The 19903-nt window shown below is 34.9% G+C and overlaps 1 protein-coding gene across 1 annotated transcript; it reads left to right on the forward strand.

The window, feature by feature from the left end:
• The first annotated feature begins 2469 nt into the window (after positions 1-2469).
• On the forward strand, positions 2470-3201 carry LOC143228502 (general transcription factor II-I repeat domain-containing protein 2-like). The gene has a single exon (XM_076459752.1). The coding sequence runs from the start codon at positions 2470-2472 to the stop codon at positions 3199-3201; it is 732 nt and encodes a 243-aa protein (XP_076315867.1).
• Positions 3202-19903: the final 16702 nt, after the last annotated feature.

Here is a 19903-nt window from a genome sequence, read left to right on the forward strand (position 1 = left end):
TTCTTACCGTAAGCCAATATAGCGTATGAAAACGACGGTTTCGTAGCATTCATTTCAATAATATAATCATAGATAACTCCATAGACTTGATATATATTTATCTGTTTTCCAATACATCAAGCGCAAGGTATGTTCTCATCTTGGAAATTCTGAAAAAAGTCGTTATGCTCTGAATGTACGAATATTTTATGTCCAAAAAAGTTGTTAAATGTCCTTTCCGAAAGTAATCAATTTTCGGAGTTATTATAATATCCATGAAACGCTAAACAATGTCAACATGCAGTTATAACTACCAACCTCAACTCTACAAACTGGCTGATTTGCAAATTCAAAGACATACCTACAGGTAGAGGAATACGAGATTAGTAGACGTTATGGTTAGTTACACGACGTTACGAAATTTTTTAAGAACATTTATTTGTAGGCTTATTTGACAAAGATACTAGAAATAGTTCAGGCTAATGGATTTGTCTTCTTTTTATCAAGTTTACGGTTAACCGTCAGATATAAAGGTCAGGTAGACTTCATATAAACTCTAACTAGCCGTGCCTAATTTAGCAGTGTAAGACTAGAGGGAAGGCAGATAATGTAGTTATCACCACCCACTGCCAAGTTTGGGGCTATTTTTTCACCAATGGACAGTGAATTGACTGTCCCACATAACGCCTCCATGGCTGAAAGGACTAGCATGTTTGGGGTAACAAGGATTCGAACCCGCAACCCTTAGATTACGACTCGAACGTTCTAAAGAAGCCTGGTCATGCTCTATATTAAGGCTACTGATAGAGTAAGAATACACACATTAAGACTACTGATAGAGTAAGAATACACACATTAAGGGTACTGATAAAGTAAGAATACAGGCACTAATGCTGCTGACAGAACAAAGATACAAACATTAATGCCACTGGTATAGCAGTGATACAGACGTTGATGTCACTGGTACAGCAGTGATAAAGACATTAACACTGGTCTTTGAGCAGCTACAGACTACTAGACTCGACGATCTGCACACCTGCGGACGTAGAAAGCTCCGGACTGTCGACACGTGACAAATTTTACAATGTTAAACATTTTCAGTTACTTTGTTTTAGTTCTAACATACAATTATATGAATGGGGCGATACATGCAGTGCACACTGTTTACTCATATACACCTTTAACAACCGAATAACAAATCTTCAAAATAATATGAAATATAATAAACTACATACAAAATTACAAGTCATAGAACTACTTGAGAAACTGAACAGAGCAGACACAGAAATTATACAAAACCATAAATTTCTCGTTAACCTTAATTGATTGATAATGCTTAATATTTCAAGCTGTGCAACAAACAGACTAACCATGGCCACCGGTGCATCAAATAGAACTATAGCACAGAGACCACTTATTAGTGATAGCTGAAGTAGTTATTTAAATTAACTTAATAACCCTTAGGATATACACACAACCACAACTCACACTATATCAACCGAATGACATTATACAATATAGAGTGTGTGTTATCACACGTAGAGCACACACGCACATTCACAAAGTGTACACGCACTGTAAGTGAAGAGAATACACACCACACATACCTAGACCATTATTTTCACGTACCGTAATATTGTTGTGCACACCCATACTAATGACATATATACAGAATATCAACATGAATGAGTGAACGATGAATAAATCATGCCACGTTATATGAAAAAAAGAGTACAAGCAGAAAAAGATTTAAAAAAATTAAATGGGTAAGAATGGGTGAACAAAAAGCGAGCAAACAAGGTAGGAATGAGCATGTTGTAATGAAACTTCCTCTGTACAATCTTACAATGCCCCCCCCCAGTGGCACAGTGGTATGTCTGCGGACTTACACACTAAAAAACCGGGTTTCGATACCCGTGCTGGGCAGAGCACAGATAGCCCATTGAGTAGCTTTGTGCTTAATTCTAAACAAACAAACAAAACATTTTACAAGGGGCGTGTCCAACATCTAGTCTATGTCCTTTCTCTGTATTCCTGATATTATACATCAGGGATTTCCAACAGGCGGCCTGCAGTATGGTTTTATGTGGTCCGCGAAGGTCCATTGAAAAATAACCTACTTCTATAATTTATTTTGTAGTGAAGAAATGAAAAATTCTGACTTGCGAGGTAAAAATGCATGAATACTCTAACTGATATTCACTAATGAAATTTTATAATTTATTTTGTCTGCACCGATATATTTATTATTTATGCCTTTATAATTTTACAGTAATAACTTGATAGTAATAGCTTTTAAATTATATCACATACAACTCGGCGTATTATACCATGATAGACAAAGTGCACTCGCTCAGCTATATGCTCCCTCCCATCTGCTAGACAAAGTGAACTCGCCTGGCTGGTGGCTGTTGCCAGTCTGTCCGTTTGCTGTTGTGGAGGTTGACGTGTTGTAAATTATCACTGTTCAGTTCCGTGGTAAATATGAACATGGGCAAAGTTTTTAAGAAACGTAAGATTGACAATGAAAATATAGTGTACCAGAAACGTTGGGAACTTGATTATTTAATTACAAATAATAACGGCAAGTTGCAGTGTTTGGTTTGTGTGCAAATTATATCAGTGTCCAAAGAATTTAATGTGAAAAGGCATTATTCAACAATGATTGAAGGAAAGTATCAAAAATATGAAGGAGAAACTAGAAAAGTTCAGATTGCAGTTTTCAGCAAGAGATTAAAACAAGAAACGAGTATGTTTAGCAAGTTGTCAGAAAGCCAGACATCTGCTTTGAATGCTTCGTACATCGTTTCTTTGGAACTTGCAAGAGCAAAGAAACCTTTTATTGATGGCACTTTAATAAAAAAATGTGTTCTTCAAATGGCAGAGGTGTTTAGAGATGCCAAAATTGCTGAGAAATTTGAATCAGTGCCACCTTCCAACCAAACCATACAAAGAAGGGTCACTAATATGGGAGAACAATTAGAAAACCAACTTGTTGGGTTGGTTGAAAAAAGTGCTGATTTCTTGCTTTGTCTTGACGAAAGTACTGATCAAGCAGATGTAAATCAACTGTTAATATTTGTATGCATTATTCATGAAGATTTTTCAACAAAAGAGAAATTATTGAATGTATGTGCCCTTCGTGGGACCACAAAAGGAAAGGATATTTTCGAGGCATTGAAAGATTTAGTTGATAAAATCGGAAGTTTTAATAAGTGTTAAGCAATAGTGACAGATGGCGCACCTGCGATGATTGGAAAAAATTAGGCTTTATTGGTTTTCTTACAGAAAATGAAGTAACTTGTCCAACATTTCATTGTGTTATTCATCAAGGAGCTTTGTATGGGAAATCAGTGAAACAAAGCTCTTTACATCGGCAGCTTAAGCAGTTTTTGGAGGATATGGAGGCAGAATATGGGGATTTTGCTCTTTACAACCAATAAGATGGCTCAGCGTCGAAAAGTGTCTTGAATGATTCTTTGGAATAATGAAAGAAATCCCTGCATTCCTCGATCAGTTTATTTCATCAGATACAACATAAATGGATGAAGAACTCAAAAGTAAGGATTTTTTGGAAAAAAACTGGCTTTTCTCACAGAATCACCACTCACCTTAAGAATCTCAACCTGAAACTCCAGGGACGAAACCAGATGGTATCAGATTTAATGGGAAACATAAAAGGGTTTCGAAATAAGTTAAGAATTTTCAAAGTTTGTTTAGAAAACATCGACTTGGCTCACTTTCCAAGTTGTCATAAATTAACATAACAGTTCAAAGATGACGAGCCACTTGATTTTTTAGAATTTTATGTAAATATTGAAGGTATCATAGATGCGTTTAACACAAGATTCGAAGAATTTGAAATGCTAAGAAGCAGGATAGAGTTGTTCAATAATCCTCTTTGTGTTGGCATAGAAAATCAACAAGCTGACGTTCAGTGATGTCAAGAAAACCCACTTGTAGAAATATATATATGTAAAAACGGCTCGTTTGGGTTGAGAAAAATTTTTTTATGTAGAGGAGTGAACAACGTTTCGACCTTCTTCGGTCGTCGTCAGGTTCACAAAGAAAGAGAGAGGTGTATTGGTGGTGCGGTAAATTCAATAATTAAACTTCTCTGACAAAATTCACACAATACAAGAAGCTAAGTTCAACAACCATCTATTCTCTGAGTTGTGTAGAATGTTGGATATGGCGGATATGCACATTTTGCCTTATAAATCCCAGTCTGATAGTTTATAAGAATGAACTAAACTAACTAATATGTGGATGTATTTAAAGTTTTTAATAATCTTGACAGAAATGACTGCAATGATCATTTGACATATGTTATGATGGTGATAATACATATGTTTGAACAAGAAATACAATCTCCCTTTCAGAATGGATGTGTACTGGTATGCTCATAATTTTTTGTATCAAGAGCTAAGAATGTCTTCTATACTGGATTTATGTTGTGAAAAACAGTTAGGGAATTAATGTTCAAGAATGGAGACTGTGAATTGGTCTGTTATGCGCCAGGATAAATGAAGCAACTCAGTTGTGACTGGACAGGTTCTATCTCATTCTCCGTCATATTGGCTTATCCATTTATGTGTGGCAGCTGGTAGACATTACTTAAGTGCATTGAAAATATTGTCAGGCCAAGACCATGCATTACTGCTGAATCTCTCGCTGTCTAGGTCAGGAATCAGCAGTTTAGATTGTGACAAGCCAGATGATATTGGAATAGTGTTATGTATAACCTCCACACAACTGATGAGTAGTAAGATGCTAGAATCACATGGCTAGCTAGCTGCCCATGAAGAACTAGACAATAAAGTTTCAGTAGACGATCCGTGTGTCACAACGAATGATTAACCAAAATACCAACAATGATTTCTAGATTAGCATGGCTCGAATTAACTGGTATAACAGCAATTATAATAACTACTTAATTGTAAAACAAACCAATGACTGGAAATAAGTAGTGTTTCTTACTTTCTGAGCTATCAAATGATGTTACACAAAGAAATGTATGCATTGCTTTGAAGAAGAAAGAAGATATAAAGTTTATCAACTACTAAGTGACAGCACTACAGTTATCAATAAAAACTAAAGTATCTTTTTATTAATCATGATAAATCAAATGAACTAGAGACAGCCCATCTAATATTGCTAGTATATATTATGATACTTATTATTAAAATATATGTATATGGCAATAGTCATGTAGAAATGTATTTTTATGTGCGTAAACACGTGTTTGATCTAATCTGTGATACGCTATTGGAAGATACAGTGCAGTTGATACTTTCGTTAATGTTCAGAGCTGGCTATGCGCGTGACCTAACAGCGTTTGATGGATTGGATTATCCAAAGATGTAATTTTTTATATACACGAGACGTACACATGTAAACTTGAAAAACTGACACTTATATAGGGCATTGATTAATAGCTTTGTCTGGATCACAACATTTAAACCACATTTTCAGCTGAACTTCTCACCAATCAGAATCTAGTTTATCACTCATCTATGGGCTATTTTGTTTTCTACTGGACATGACAGAAGCTTTGCATAGGTTTATTTTGTTGATTGAATACTTCTATTTTCACGTGGAAGACAACATTTGTTCAATGATTAAAGAAGTGACAACCCTATGGAACCTTTCAGCTTGTCTGAGCTGATAGAGCCTACAAAAGTGGAGAACATTATCCTGAGAAAATCCTATATTATATCTACAAAACTGGAGGACATTATATTGACAAAATCCTCTATATTCTATTATGTCTACAAATGCGGAGTACATTATACCGAAGAAATCCTTTGACATGTCTACAAAAGTGGAGAACATGCAATTGACAAGATTTTGATGCTGCTGTTGGTCTTGCATGGATTCTAGGAAACTAAGCAATTCTCCCATAGGTTCCATTTTATTGCCAGACGTCTCGCAACCAGAATCAGTCAGGAAAATAACATCTGCCTATTGCACAATTTATGTAGTTAGTCCCTCTATGACAGTGCCATGCTTTGTTTGTTTGTTTGTTTTGGAATTTCGCACAAAGCTACTCGAGGGCTATCTGTGCTAGCCGTCCCTAATTTAGTAGTGTAAGACTAGAGGGAAGGCAGCTAGTCATCACCACCCACCGCCAACTCTTGGGCTACTCTTTTACCAACGAATAGTGGGATTGACCGTCACATTATACACCCCCACAGCTGGGAGGGCGAGCATGTTTAGCGCGACGCGGGCCCGAACCCGCGACCCTCGGATTACGAGTCGCACGCCTTACGCGTTTGGCCATGCCAGGCCTAGAGTACAATGGATGAGCCTCAGTGCCATGCATTAAATACTTTATTCTCCTTTTATCACCAACATGTTTATCGGATGATTATTTAAACATATAACTGAAAATTCACATATGAAAAATAAACCTTCTTTCACAATATTCTAATGGTTATTATAATTGATTTTGCGCTTCAGTGTTGTGAAAACATTTTCTTTTTTAGTCGATGGCTTAAAACTCATCATATTTATTACTTTCATTTACTTTTCTTCATTAATAACTTCAAAGTTGAAGGCAGTTGCCGTCCATTCTACAAAGTTTCATCCTAAATACTCTGCCTAAATAATCTATCAAAGAGTAACTTCAAAGTTGTTACATTTACAGGCTTTCTATTTTATCTACGAATTAAATTCGTATACGTGTATAAATGTAAAACTTTTATTTTTTAATCATTAACCTAATAGTTGTCATTATCGACATTTTTATGAGTCTTTTTCACACAAAAACTTTACCATTTTTCGTCAAATAATTTCGAAAATTATCATTTTTATAATTTTATACAAGTCTTTATCAAAGAAATGTTTCACCATCCTTCGACATATAAACTGGAAACATCATCGTTGCAAATAAAACCACATTTAAGACTTTGTTTTTAGTCTTGTGTGAAAATAAAACCACATAAAGGACGTTAATTCCAGTCATAAGTAACTTTAACTAGTTACCAGAGACTTCACCAGTGAAAATATGTTTATATGTATTATTTGGGCCGAGCGCGTAAGGCGTGCGACTCGTAATCCGAGGATCGCGGGTTCGCGCCCGCGTCGCGCTAAACATGCTCGCCCTCCCAGCCGTGGGGGTGTATAATGTACGGTCAATCCCACTATTCGTTGGTAAAAGAGTAGCCCAAGAGTTGGCGGTGGGTGGTGATGACAAGCTGTCTTCCCTCTAGTCTTACACTGCTAAATTAGGGACGGCTAGCACAGATAGCCCTCGAGTAGCTTTGTGCGAAATTCCAAAACAAACAAACAAACAAAATGTATTATTTGTGGAACTATAATTCTTTATAGTTCCATGACTAGAAGGTATTTGTTTATATATTCAGGTAAATGTTTCTAGAATATCACTCAGGTATTCTGCACGTAGTAGATCATTATTTTTAACTGAATGTCAGAATCTTTTAAACATGCAGTAATCTTTTCACTCGAGTAATGATGCACCCGTTCGTGGGGAGAGGAGAAACCCATCTCAAGGGGAGCGCACATAACTGTATATCATGGAATTAATTTGAAGTACCATATGACTTTCACAAGTTGCTGTTAACAAAAGCCCAAGAATGCACATATTCGAAGGTTATCATTAAAGGTGGCGCCATGTTTTGAGTCACATGACAATTGTTTTGCTCGTATTATAACACTATACACTAACTATTCATATTCAATTAAAAAAGTGAATTTCTTTCAGACGTATTCGAATCTACACATGTACGCAACCTTGTTTTGTAATTTTAACAATAATAATTTTATAAGCATATTTGAAGACTGAAATGGTATAAAAGGTCTACTAACCTTATAAATTTTGCTGCCACTTTGTTTATTAACACTATATGACTGTCTTCCAGACAGCATGTTTATTTGTTTTATCTCAAAGCTACACAATATGTTATCTGTGCACTATCTACTATGGGGAATCGAACTGCGGATGTTGTAACTTCGAAGAGGGCCCGGCATGGCCAGGTGGTTAGGGTACTCGACCCGCAATCTGAGGGTCGCAGTTTCAAATTCCCAGCCAACCAACACATCCAAACATTTTCTGCTTTTCAGCCGTGAGGGTGTTATAATGTACGGTCAATCCTACTGTTCAATTGTAAAAGAGTAGTCCAAGAGGTGGCCTTGGGTGGTGATGACTAGTTACCTTCCTTCTAGGTTTTCGCTGATAAATTATGGATGATTAACGCAGACAGCCCACACATATAGATTTGCGCGAAATTCGAAAACCAACCAAACAAGTCTGTAAACTTACCACTGATGAACGTCAGACAGCGAGTAGGTGTCTACTCTACCAGTGGTAGGCAAAACACAGAGAGCCCATTGTGTAGCTTTGTACTAAACTTCAAAAAAACCGAAATATTAACTACGACCGACATGTTAGAACAGTACTGCTCATTAGTTCTTAAGTGTAAAGTATAACAGTCCTTTCGAAATGGAGAAATCTTAAGTCCCTATTTTTCATTGGTTAGTGTAATAAACTTGGAAACAAAAACTGACCTCTTCCTCACAAGTCGAGGCCTGGCATGGCCTAGCGCGTTAAGGCGTGCGCTTCGTAATCTGAGGGTCGCGGGTTCGCGCCCGAGTCGCGCCAAACATGCTCGCTCTCCCAGCCGTGGGGGCGTTATAATGTGACGGTCAATCCCACTTTTCGTTGGTAAAAGAGTAGCCCAAGAGTTGGCGGTGGGTGGTGATGACTAGCTGCCTTCCCTCTAGTCTTACACTGCTAAATTAGGGACGGCTAGCACAGATAGCCCTCGAGTAGCTTTGTGCGAAATTCCAAAACGAACAAACAAATCCTCACAAGTCAAAAACTGTATTTTCCTCTGAAACCGTCAAATGTACTCACTACTAACCCTTGTCTTACTGAACAGTGGGATTTGACCGTCACCCTTATAACGCACTTGTAGCCCCAAAGGCGAACATAATGGTAGAAATAGTATATATAATCACTTAACACTAATCCATCTAACACACAATGTCTCTACAATAGTTGAATAGTTGTACATCGGTAAAATCTACAACGTCAGGCAATATACGTTGTGACACCGTCGTGGCACTGTTAGATGTTAATAGTGAATTAATATGTTAATGAAATAAACAATTTATAAAAATTATAATGATAATTTATATGTTTTAAAGTGTTGAACAGTTTCGTCTGGTATATACTTTGTATGGTATATGCTTTTCAAAAAGTAAAAAAACAACAACAACAAAATCGACCAAAACGTTTCCACAACGTTGTATCAATGTTTTGTGACAACTCTTATTGAAACACAAATTGTAGCTTAAGCAATATACACTTTCTAATGTGCAGGTGTTTGTTATTGTTGTTTTACGTATTTCACGAATAAGAAATATATCATTTATCTTTAATTTTACTGTTCATAATTGATTATATTTATATATATAGTTATCCTGAGGTCACAATGTCTTGGCGTGAAAGTGACCAGATATATATTTTCGTATATGAAATACATAACGGCCTCATTTCATACGAATAACTGTGTTTATTCGGACGATTCAAGGTACGTCTCTGTTGTTCATGTATTGCGATAATATTTTATCACAAATACTACAATACAGTTGTTTTTATATTTTTGAATTTTCTACGAATTTATGATTGTTTTATATTATGTACGTGTAAGCACTTATTATTTTTTGTATAAAAGACGTGTTTTGCTTATTTATAACTGTATGTCTATTCTACAATATAATATTAAAGTACAAAATAAATAGATTATTATGTTTTATATTATATCATTTTAAAGATTCTAGAAAAAAAATCTCCCCCCACAAAAAATACAAGTTAATGTATTTTGTACTTTAGTATTATATTGTAGGATAGACACACAATATATAAATACATTAACTTGTATTTTTTGTGGGGGAAGCAATATTTTCTAGAATCTTTCAAATGATATAATATAAAACATGATTTATATTAAAGTTCAAATATCAACATACTGCGATCGTTTACAAATGTTTATTTATACTTGTGTCATTTACAAGAGGGAATCAAACTCCAGTGTAACAATTGTATACTCTGGGAGTGGTCTAGTTGATGGTATACCAGACTGTGGATCGAAAAGTTCAAAGTTCGAGTTCACAAGATACAAGTGAACACACTCCACATTTTTTTGCTATGGTTAAGTTATAAAAATGACAGCCGCCCTCCGTTTTAGGAGTAGCCATTTCTAACCTTTACGTGGCATGAAGTACAGTTCAACATGAACGTATTGAACACTAAGTTTTGTTTCTGTGTTTAAACGGTTTCCCTGATAATTTCTAAACGAAGAAAAACAACGAAGATTGATCATGTACTTCAAATGCGAAACGTGTAAGTGTCCATTACCCATTGTGAAACCACGCGGTTTCCAACTTTCCCTAAGTCGTACATTCGAGTCAATTGATACTGTAATTGTCTACGAAATAGACTTTCTTATAAATACAGTGACATGAAAACACTTCGCAGCATTGATGACATTGGAATGTACATAATGATCACATTTTAAGGTCTCAGGACTATTGATTTTTCACTGTTCGGGTGCTAACAAATCCTACTTCTTGGAATTCTTTCAGAAAATCTTAAGATCAATGCAACGTGAGCCCATTAAAAAACACAATAAATACAACAAAAGCCTCGAATCGCTAAATGTTAACTTTCAGTGGTGTATTATTACGAAACAGCTTTTTATTTTCTTCTTGAAAATGAAATTATTTATCAGTAATTAGTATGTGTTTTTTTTTCTTCATTTAAGCACAAAATTCGTTTTCGTCGGTGATTTCGTGGCTTTCTTGTTTGTTTTAAAGCAAGACCACACTGGGCTATCTGCTGTGTTCACCGCAAGGAATCATACATGGGATTTTAGCATTGCATTTACGTAAACTTACCTCTGTCCCACTAGGGAACAACCTTGTGGCACGAAAATAAACTATTTCGCTTTGAATGAGAAAATTCTTCCTTTTAAAGTCTGAATAACTTAAAAACTTTATTTATGTTCAATAATTAAATGGGTTCTTTTTGAAAAGAAAGTCTTGAATAATTATTTATACACTACTAAATTAGGTTAGCCTAAAGATGACCTAGGAGAGTCGAAACGTTGTTCTATACTTTATTTTAAGTGCTAATACCGATACCAGCCATCCCCAGTAGTTCTATACATACACACTCGGTCATTCAGGTAGGTATGATACTGTTTATTTCTATGACCCATGCGTGTGTTTAGCGTCTACGTTTAACGATTTGATTGGTGTGTGGTCATGTTTGAGCGACCTGGGAGGTTCAGGCGCTATAAAAAAATATTCCTCCTACCATTCACCCTCATCCAATAGCGGTCAAATTTTAATTCACTTTATAGTTACTTAACTTTACGACAGAGTGTGACTTCAGGCTGTAGGAATCCAGTATATAAAAGAATATTATGTATGAGTAAAACCAACATATTTCGGGTAAGAATATTAGAGGGAAATAAAATTAACCATTTGTTAAAAGTAAACGCTCGTGCGTTCCTAACGAAACTAAGAGACTTAAATAAAAAATTTCAATAGAAGAAATGACATTTCTTTCATCAAATAGTGCCGAAACGAAAAACGTTATCTCTAATTTTCGTGAAAATAAAAGTATCCAAAAATTTTAACCAGAGTAAAAACATTAACCATAGCTTACAAAATTAACCATTGCTTGTCATACTGTTTAGTCTACTTCGTGTTAAATCATGCTATCAATATTTAATACATATACCCTCAGAGGATTAAAGTTTATGCAGTGAACGTTGCTCATTTTACTACATTCGCATATGAAAACCATACAATAACGGACAGCTATCCACAAGATCTACATTTACAGCCGGCCCCAGCATGGCCAGGTGGGTTAAGGCGTTCGAGTCGTAGTCTGAGGGTCGCGGGTTCGAATCCCGGTCGCACCAAACATGCTAGCCTTTCCAGCCATGGGGGCGTTACAATGTTACAGTCAATCCCACTATTGGTTGGTAAAAGAGTAGCTCAAGAGTTGGCGGTGGGTTGTGATGACTAGCTGCTTTCCCTCTAGTCTTATACTGCTAAATTAGGGACGGCTAGCGCAGATAGCCCTCGTGTAGCTTTGCACGAAATTCAAAATAACAAATACATTTACAGGCAAAAAAAATATGTGTAGTTTAAGTTTGTTTTTCATTAGATATAAAACGTCGTATGACTAACTGTATCTTGGCTGTATGAGACGTCAAACTTTTGATAAGTATCAAGTTTCGTCTCTAACTCCTCCAATCCACTTTCTTCGCAATCCATATTCTATGCATACCGATTGTCAGTCAGGCAAGGGACTAAAGTTTTATAATCATATGTGTTTTTGAGTTTCTGTGAGTAAACCTCAAAATTTAAAACCACCTTATGCATTTTTCAATATTTTTTATTCCAAACACAAAGTTTTGTGAATTTTTTAGGCTAAACTTGTTATGAATACTTAAAGTGTTTGCTATTTTCAATAATTCATTTCATACTTGATTGTATTTGGGTTTTATAGAATGGCATTCCATCTAAAAAAAAATAAAATACAATTATTCGATGTATGTGTGTGTTTACGTATAGCAAAGCCACATCTCGCTATCTGCTGTGTCCATCGAAGGATTTCCACAAACTTACCGCTATCCAACGAGGAGACGTTTGCTTTAGAATTTCGCGCAAAACTACATGTTTAACAAATGAATAAGGTAATCGACAGCCACATTATAACATATATACGAATGAAAGGGTAGTTGTGGTTAGTGAGATGGAATTTGAACCCACGACCTTCACACTGCGAGGCAAGCGCCCCTAACCACTTGACCACGCTGGGCCGCAATAGAAGGGAACTTTTGTAGGCTCGAATATTAATTATTTTCAGATTGCATTCGTTTATAACCCACATCTAAAGATAAAGTTAATTTATAAAGCTAAAATATAATTAATAATTTAAAATTTTAAGAAACTTTACATTAAACACTTTAAATTATTTGTAAACAAATATGTTATACAAACTTTATTCACTTTAAATATCACGTTGCTAACACTGACTGTTTCAGGCCCCCCAGTAGCTCAGCAGTATATCTGCGGACTTACAACGCTAAAAAGCGGGTTTCGATAACCGTGGTGGACAGAGTATAGATAGCTCATTGTATAGCTTTGTGCTTAATTCAAAACAACAACAACGACTGTTTCAGAAAAAATATACCCGGAAAAATAAAACATAGTACAAAAGTATATTAAATAAATTACCAGGAAAAACTTAACAGTTCACAACAAACGTGGCGGCAACGTATCCATTTTCAATAAGTAAAATATTATTGCTGAAATTTCTCTAGGAGATTAATGAATGTTTATTGATGCATTTGTATAGATATCTCTTCGTCTAAACATTCAGCGTCAACAGACTTCAGCCCATTTCCTACATATTACATGCTTGAATAAAATATGTCATATAATAAGCTCTTAATCGTAAGTATATAGAATACAATGTATTCACTGTGGGGAATAGAACCCTCGATTTTAGCGTTATAAGCTTTAAGTCCGCCGCTGTTTTATAGAGAGACTCTTGTCGCTAAGAGGACATCGTTACACGAGATATTTAACATAAGCCTAATACAGATTTATATACAATACGATATTTTGGAAAACATGCAAACAGAGTACCAACAGAAAATATAAAAGAACATAATCATTTTCATAAACGTTTTTATATAAACATGAAAAAGAATGAGCTGGCAGTACTGATTGGTTAATAGTTTTATCTAGAAATTATAGCACATAGTTTTATTTATTTCGGAGTAATTATTTGGAATATTGTGCATTAAGATGAAAGTATTACAACCACGTATTTGAAAAAAAAAAAGTGCAATACAAAAATAACACTATGTAACACACATTTTGTTCCTGGATAGTATGTGTTGTTTCTTAATTGTTTATGTTGAAAAAGTACAGAAAATGTCAATTATTCCCTTCAAACATTGCTTTTGTGACCTGGATAATGAAATTTAGAAATTAACCTACTTTCTACGTAAAAACGGGTAAATTTGGACATTTTCATTTACATAAGGTCTGAATAATACAACATATGAATCAAGATTTACACGTATTTATACTCAAGTTATACAAAAAATAAACAAAAATGTTTAGAAGTGAGTAGTTTTTCGAATTTGCGACTGTAATATAAATCACTTTCACGTATCAGCCCCCAAATATAGTCTCCCATCATGTTTTCGTTACACATTTACAGGTTACAAAAGCAAAGTTTGAAGAGAAAAATAGGTCTTTTCCATTTACTTTAAACATAAGCAATTGGGAAATAACACTTTCTGCTCAGGAACAAAAAAAAAGTAAAAAATTTGTTACATAGTGTTATGCAGCGATTCCCAACCTTTTTTATGCCCCGCACACCTAAAGATTTTTAATATGTTCTCGCACCCCTCACAGTAATTATTTATATAAGAATAAAAGTGAAGGTGGCCAAAACAAATTTTTATAATGTTATCTCGCACTTCTTGGAACGCTATCTCGCACCTCCAAGGGGTGCGAGCACCCCTGGCGTAATGAGTAAGGAAAACGTTTCTATCAGCTGATAGTGAACTCAGGATGTAATAAATCGAACATGTTTCTATCAACTGACTGTGTTTGTTTGTTTGTTTTTTTAATTTCACGCAAAGCTACACAAGGGCTATCTGCTCTTGCCGTCCCTAATTTAGCAGTGCAAGACTAATTCTTGATAACTAGAAACCCACTTGAAATAAAAATGTATCTCAGAACGGCTGGTATGGATATTAACACTTTTACCAACGAATAATGGGATTGACCGTCACTTTATAACGCCTCCACAACTGAAAGGGCATGTCTGGTGTGACGGGAATTCGAACCTACGACCCTCATATTGCGAGTTGAGTGCCTTAAATACCTAGTCATGCCAGGCCTTGTTGCAAATATTTTAGATCTTGATACAGTTTGCCTGTATACAAAATGATCAAATACGTTTCTCTGCAATAATGGAACGTAAAAATGAAACTCAAAATAACACAAACCAATTTCACAAGCTAATATATAGTTGGCTTTCCCTTGTATTTCAGTACTGCTTCACATCGACGTGGCATGCTTTCAATGAGTTTGTGCAGATATTCCTCAGTGATTGACTGCCATCCTCCTTCGACTGCATCAAAAAGTTCATATTCCGTGCTTAGCTTGCGATCTTTCGTTAATCGGTTTAACTCAACCAGTAAATTTTCAGTTGGACTGATATCAGGTGATTGAGCTGACCATTCCGTAACATCAATTCTCTTATTTCTAAAATATCTTTTCACGACTTCACAATTGCAGAGAAACTTGTTTGTTTATTTTATAGTCTAATTAGAATATGAAGCTCTAATAAACTACAGCAGGTGCACAACACTTTTTTATGAGAAAATGTAACTAAAATCATTAAAGGTTCAGGCATTTACTAAAGCCAGTGTTAAAATTACGGTTTGAGATCATATTTGTACACATCTTGTAGAGTTCGTTCTAAAACATATAGTTTTTACACTTTTTCTGTTATCTAATAACAAAATATAAATTATCAACATTGTCAGGTAGGAGGCACTTTTTTGTCCACCCCGTCTGTATATGGTAATTTTAAGATTGATCATGTTGAACTGTTAGTAGTTACCCTAAATGCCCGGCATGGGCAGGTGGGTTAAGGCGTTCGACTAGTAGTCTGAGAATCGCGTGTTCGAATCTCCGTCATACCAAACATCCTCGCTCTTTCAGCCGTAGGCACATTATAATGTGACGGTAAATCTCACTATTCGTTGGTAAAAGAGTAGCCCAAGAGTCGGCGGTGGGTGTTGACGACTAGCTGTCTTTCCTCTAGTCTTACACTGCTAAATTAGGGGCGGCTAGCGCAGATAGCCCTCGAGCAGCTTTGTGCGAAATTCAAAAACTACCCTAAATTGTTACTCAAAGTCCCCTTCAACTTGTAAAGTTTTATAATGGCTGCTGTTAGATTAATTTCCACCCCATACATAAAATATATTTTTTATTTATTTCTTGTTTGTAAGACACAGTGATAAATTTTGTTTGTTCTTTGAGAGTGTGGGCGTTTTCTTACAGCAAAGCCACCTCGGGCTATATGCTACGTCCACCGAGGCGAATCGAACCACTGATTTCAGTATTGCAAATCCGAAGACGTACCATTCATTCCGTAACACAAAACGATACAATGAGCTGCTCACAGCGAGTATTGAGCCCCTATTCTTAGCGTTATAAGCCCCCATGCTTACAGGGGAGCGACGATTTATGCCCACAGATAGGTGGAAACTGACCTTAAAATATACCAAATGGCATTAAAATAAAAAATTGTACACCTATCAAATTATAAATAGATATATTGTATGAACACACGATATTATGTAATAGATTCTAATAGGAAAGCGACTAAAATGTTATAATAATATATACGATTAGATGCAGGTGTTTATATGTCCTGCTCACAATTTAAAATTTTTCCGAAGCGCAGAATTATTCTTTACAAAATGAAAACTGTTTACAAGGTAATTGAACAGATTAAAGGTTTTAGAGGTTGGGATTCTTGAAAGAGGAGTTTACATGTTTCCAAGAGGGCCTGTAAGACCGCAACCACGGATGTCTGGAATCAGGAGAACGTAAACCTAATTAGGAGCTCTGGAACGGATGCATTTACAAATTTTTATAATGCTGTGTTCAAGGAGACAAAACATCGATGGAAGTTTTTGTTTTATTTTGGTTTTATAACGATAAACTTTCTTGTGTAATATGCCTTTTCTGAGCTTAGTTCGATAACGACAAATTTTAATATCTAAGCCTATGTAATTTGACTTTAAATTTATTATTTCATTAAATTTATTATTATTTCTAGATAATCGTGTTGGAGAAACTAAATATAGAATTATTGAGAACCAAAAAAAAACAACATTTATCCCTACTGAAATAGATAGTAAGTGGAGATTTAATGATGGAGGGCCTACTTGGAGACGAGTCAAATTTTGCAGAGTAGAGAATTCAAAAATAAATTAGCAGCTGATGTTACAACTTAAGTAGAATATTAGTACACACGCACAGCGAAATAAAATTTCTTTTACATACGACAAAATGTTACGACTTGCTGACAAGTTACTATAAATATCGGACTATGGTTATTAGTTGAAAAACTTACTATAAATGCCCAGTTAAGATTATGTATCGAAATATTACAATAAATGTCAAACTACTAGATCACTGGAAGCTAGAATGGTCTACCTACGCTTTGAAGCATTCTTGTCCATTTTGTGATATATCGCTATCACACAAGATGTTTGTAATTTGTTTACTGTATATTTTATGAAATATGCCAAACATAACATTTTTCTTGCATTTGAGTATAAATTTATGCTAAAAATTGGACTGTTGGCAAATTCTAACTGATGTTTCAATGACTAAAATTGCAGATCAATTAAAGCAGAAACTGGTCGTTTCATTAAATATTGAGGCAATACTTGTAAAAAGTAACTTCCTACTATGGTAGATTACTGTTGATATGGAAATAAGCATAAACCTACACAATGGGTTATTTGTGCTCTGCCCACTATAGGTATGGAAACCCTGTTTCTAGTAGTAAGTTCGCTAACATACCGTTGTGCCACCAGGTAGAGGCAGATTACGGACCAATAATTATAATTTACAAATCGAAGGCACATGTGAAATGTAACGTGTGTTAATTTATAAACTTCTGACTATTGTCCAAGTTGTTTTGAATTATAAAGCAAAATGATACATGGTGGAATTTATACGTATTGTGACAACCATTATTTAAACATATTTTGGCTAATCAACGGAAGAGTTAACGTGAGGACAGATGACACATTAGATCACTGTCACACACAAGGTGTTTGCACTTTTACTGTATGTTTTATGAACTATGCTGAACAGAACATTTTTCTTACAATTGAGTAAAAAATGCCTTATTGTCAAGTTTTGGAAGGCCCGATTCTTTACTGAAGGTGTCTGTGACTCGTCGACGATAAATCTCAACTATAAATAAACAGCAGTACAGCTTAAACATTTTATTATAATAGACATTTACTGACTGGTAATTTTGTTCAAACTTACTCGAAGGGTATCTGCTTTATTCCTCCTTAATTTTGAATAATAGACAACAACATTCACTGCAAACTCTTAAGTTACTCTATACCAACTAAAAGTGCATATGGTCAGTCACATTATAACATACCAATAAATCAAACGTGACATGTTACATTAAGAAAAATAAATGTACCTGTAAGAAGTACGTAATCTTCAACCAAGCCAGCTCATGAATAGAATAGCTGGTTTTAACACTTGAGACAAACGTAACAATGAGCTTCTGTTAAAAATCGTGTTTCAGAATGAAGAAACTTTCAGGTAAAAACTGAGAATATGAATAGGTTTCGGTTTAGTCAGTTTATTTACAAAAAATCTATTAAACCTCGCACACATAGCAGCCACGTTATTATTTTCTTTCTTTCAACGGTCCTGTTTCTAATATTTCACTGAAATACCTAAAAAAAAGCTTTGTAAATCATAATTTTTGATAGACCTGTATCATATAATTACATCATCGAATAAATGTGATTTTATTTAAAGATTATTATACTTGCTAGATTTTAAAGATTCCTAGTGTTTATAAATGACAGCAGTGATTCAATCATGAACTGACGGTTCAGGTTTCTTGATCATCAGTGAATCAAACTGGCTGGTGATGATGTGATCCTTTTACTAATGTTGAAAATGAATATTGAAGTTGTAGCACATGTAATGCTAGGTGGTTTTCATCAAAATTTTACATCACAAACTAGTGTTGGATATATAATTTTAGACCCGGTATATTTCTGGAATAAATGTTCGAACTTAATATAAATAGATATTTCTATTAAAAAATGTAGAATAAACTTATAAAAACATTTAAATATCCTGCATTATCAAATGAACAGTAAGCTTAACAGCTTCAGAACTAAGTGGTCCTACTGTTACGGTGAAGCATATTATTTTACACCTCGTTCCAGGTCAAACGAAAATAATACCCCCATGGAAAACAGTATATTTAGCATGAACTCGCTAAGTTAACAGATAGCCGAAAGTAGTTTAAAAAGAATAAACCCTGTTATGAAGGATAATGGGTACTATACAATCTTGACAATGCTAGATTTGATACTTATGGGGTTTGTACGGTTCGTGTGTCGAGAACACACCTCAATATCAAATTAGAAAAAGTAAAAATTATAATTTTAACTTTACATCAACAACCTTGACTCAAAATATTTGAAAATTAATATTTTCATGTCTTGTAGCATTTGGTTAACATAATTCGTAAAGGAAAATAAAAATATTTAAACTCACATTTCCGTACAACTCCTATGAGTTTCGTTTATAAACAACACTTATACATGCAAGATAAAGAAAAGCACTCCATAACCCGAGCTTCGGGAATTTTATATATTTTCGCGTTTTTCTGTTCAACTGATTTTTGAACATATATTTTTTTCCTAAAATCACTTATATTCAACCTCGGATTTATAAAGTATGAGCTTGCCGAGCTGAAGTCCAGGGCCTTACACTAATTATATGGTTTTAAGCTATAAGCGTATTACACCTACAGGTTCTGTATCAAAGGGGCATCTATAAATTGAAAAACCTAGTGCTAATATCCAGTCTTGCATATACTTGTAATTTTGTTGTAAATTTTGTGCTCCTCTTAAATGAGGGGTTTATAATAACTAAGAAACTATCATATCTTGAGAATATAATTCTAAAAATTATGTTTCATAGGCGATTTATGTTCTCCTTCACTGTTACTGCAACTTCTCGTCCTTCACCCTTTTATAACATCATAGCATGTGATTGAACA

The sequence above is a fragment of the Tachypleus tridentatus genome, chromosome 10 (genome assembly GCF_004210375.1).
Source record: "Tachypleus tridentatus isolate NWPU-2018 chromosome 10, ASM421037v1, whole genome shotgun sequence".
NCBI lineage: Eukaryota > Metazoa > Arthropoda > Merostomata > Xiphosura > Limulidae > Tachypleus > Tachypleus tridentatus.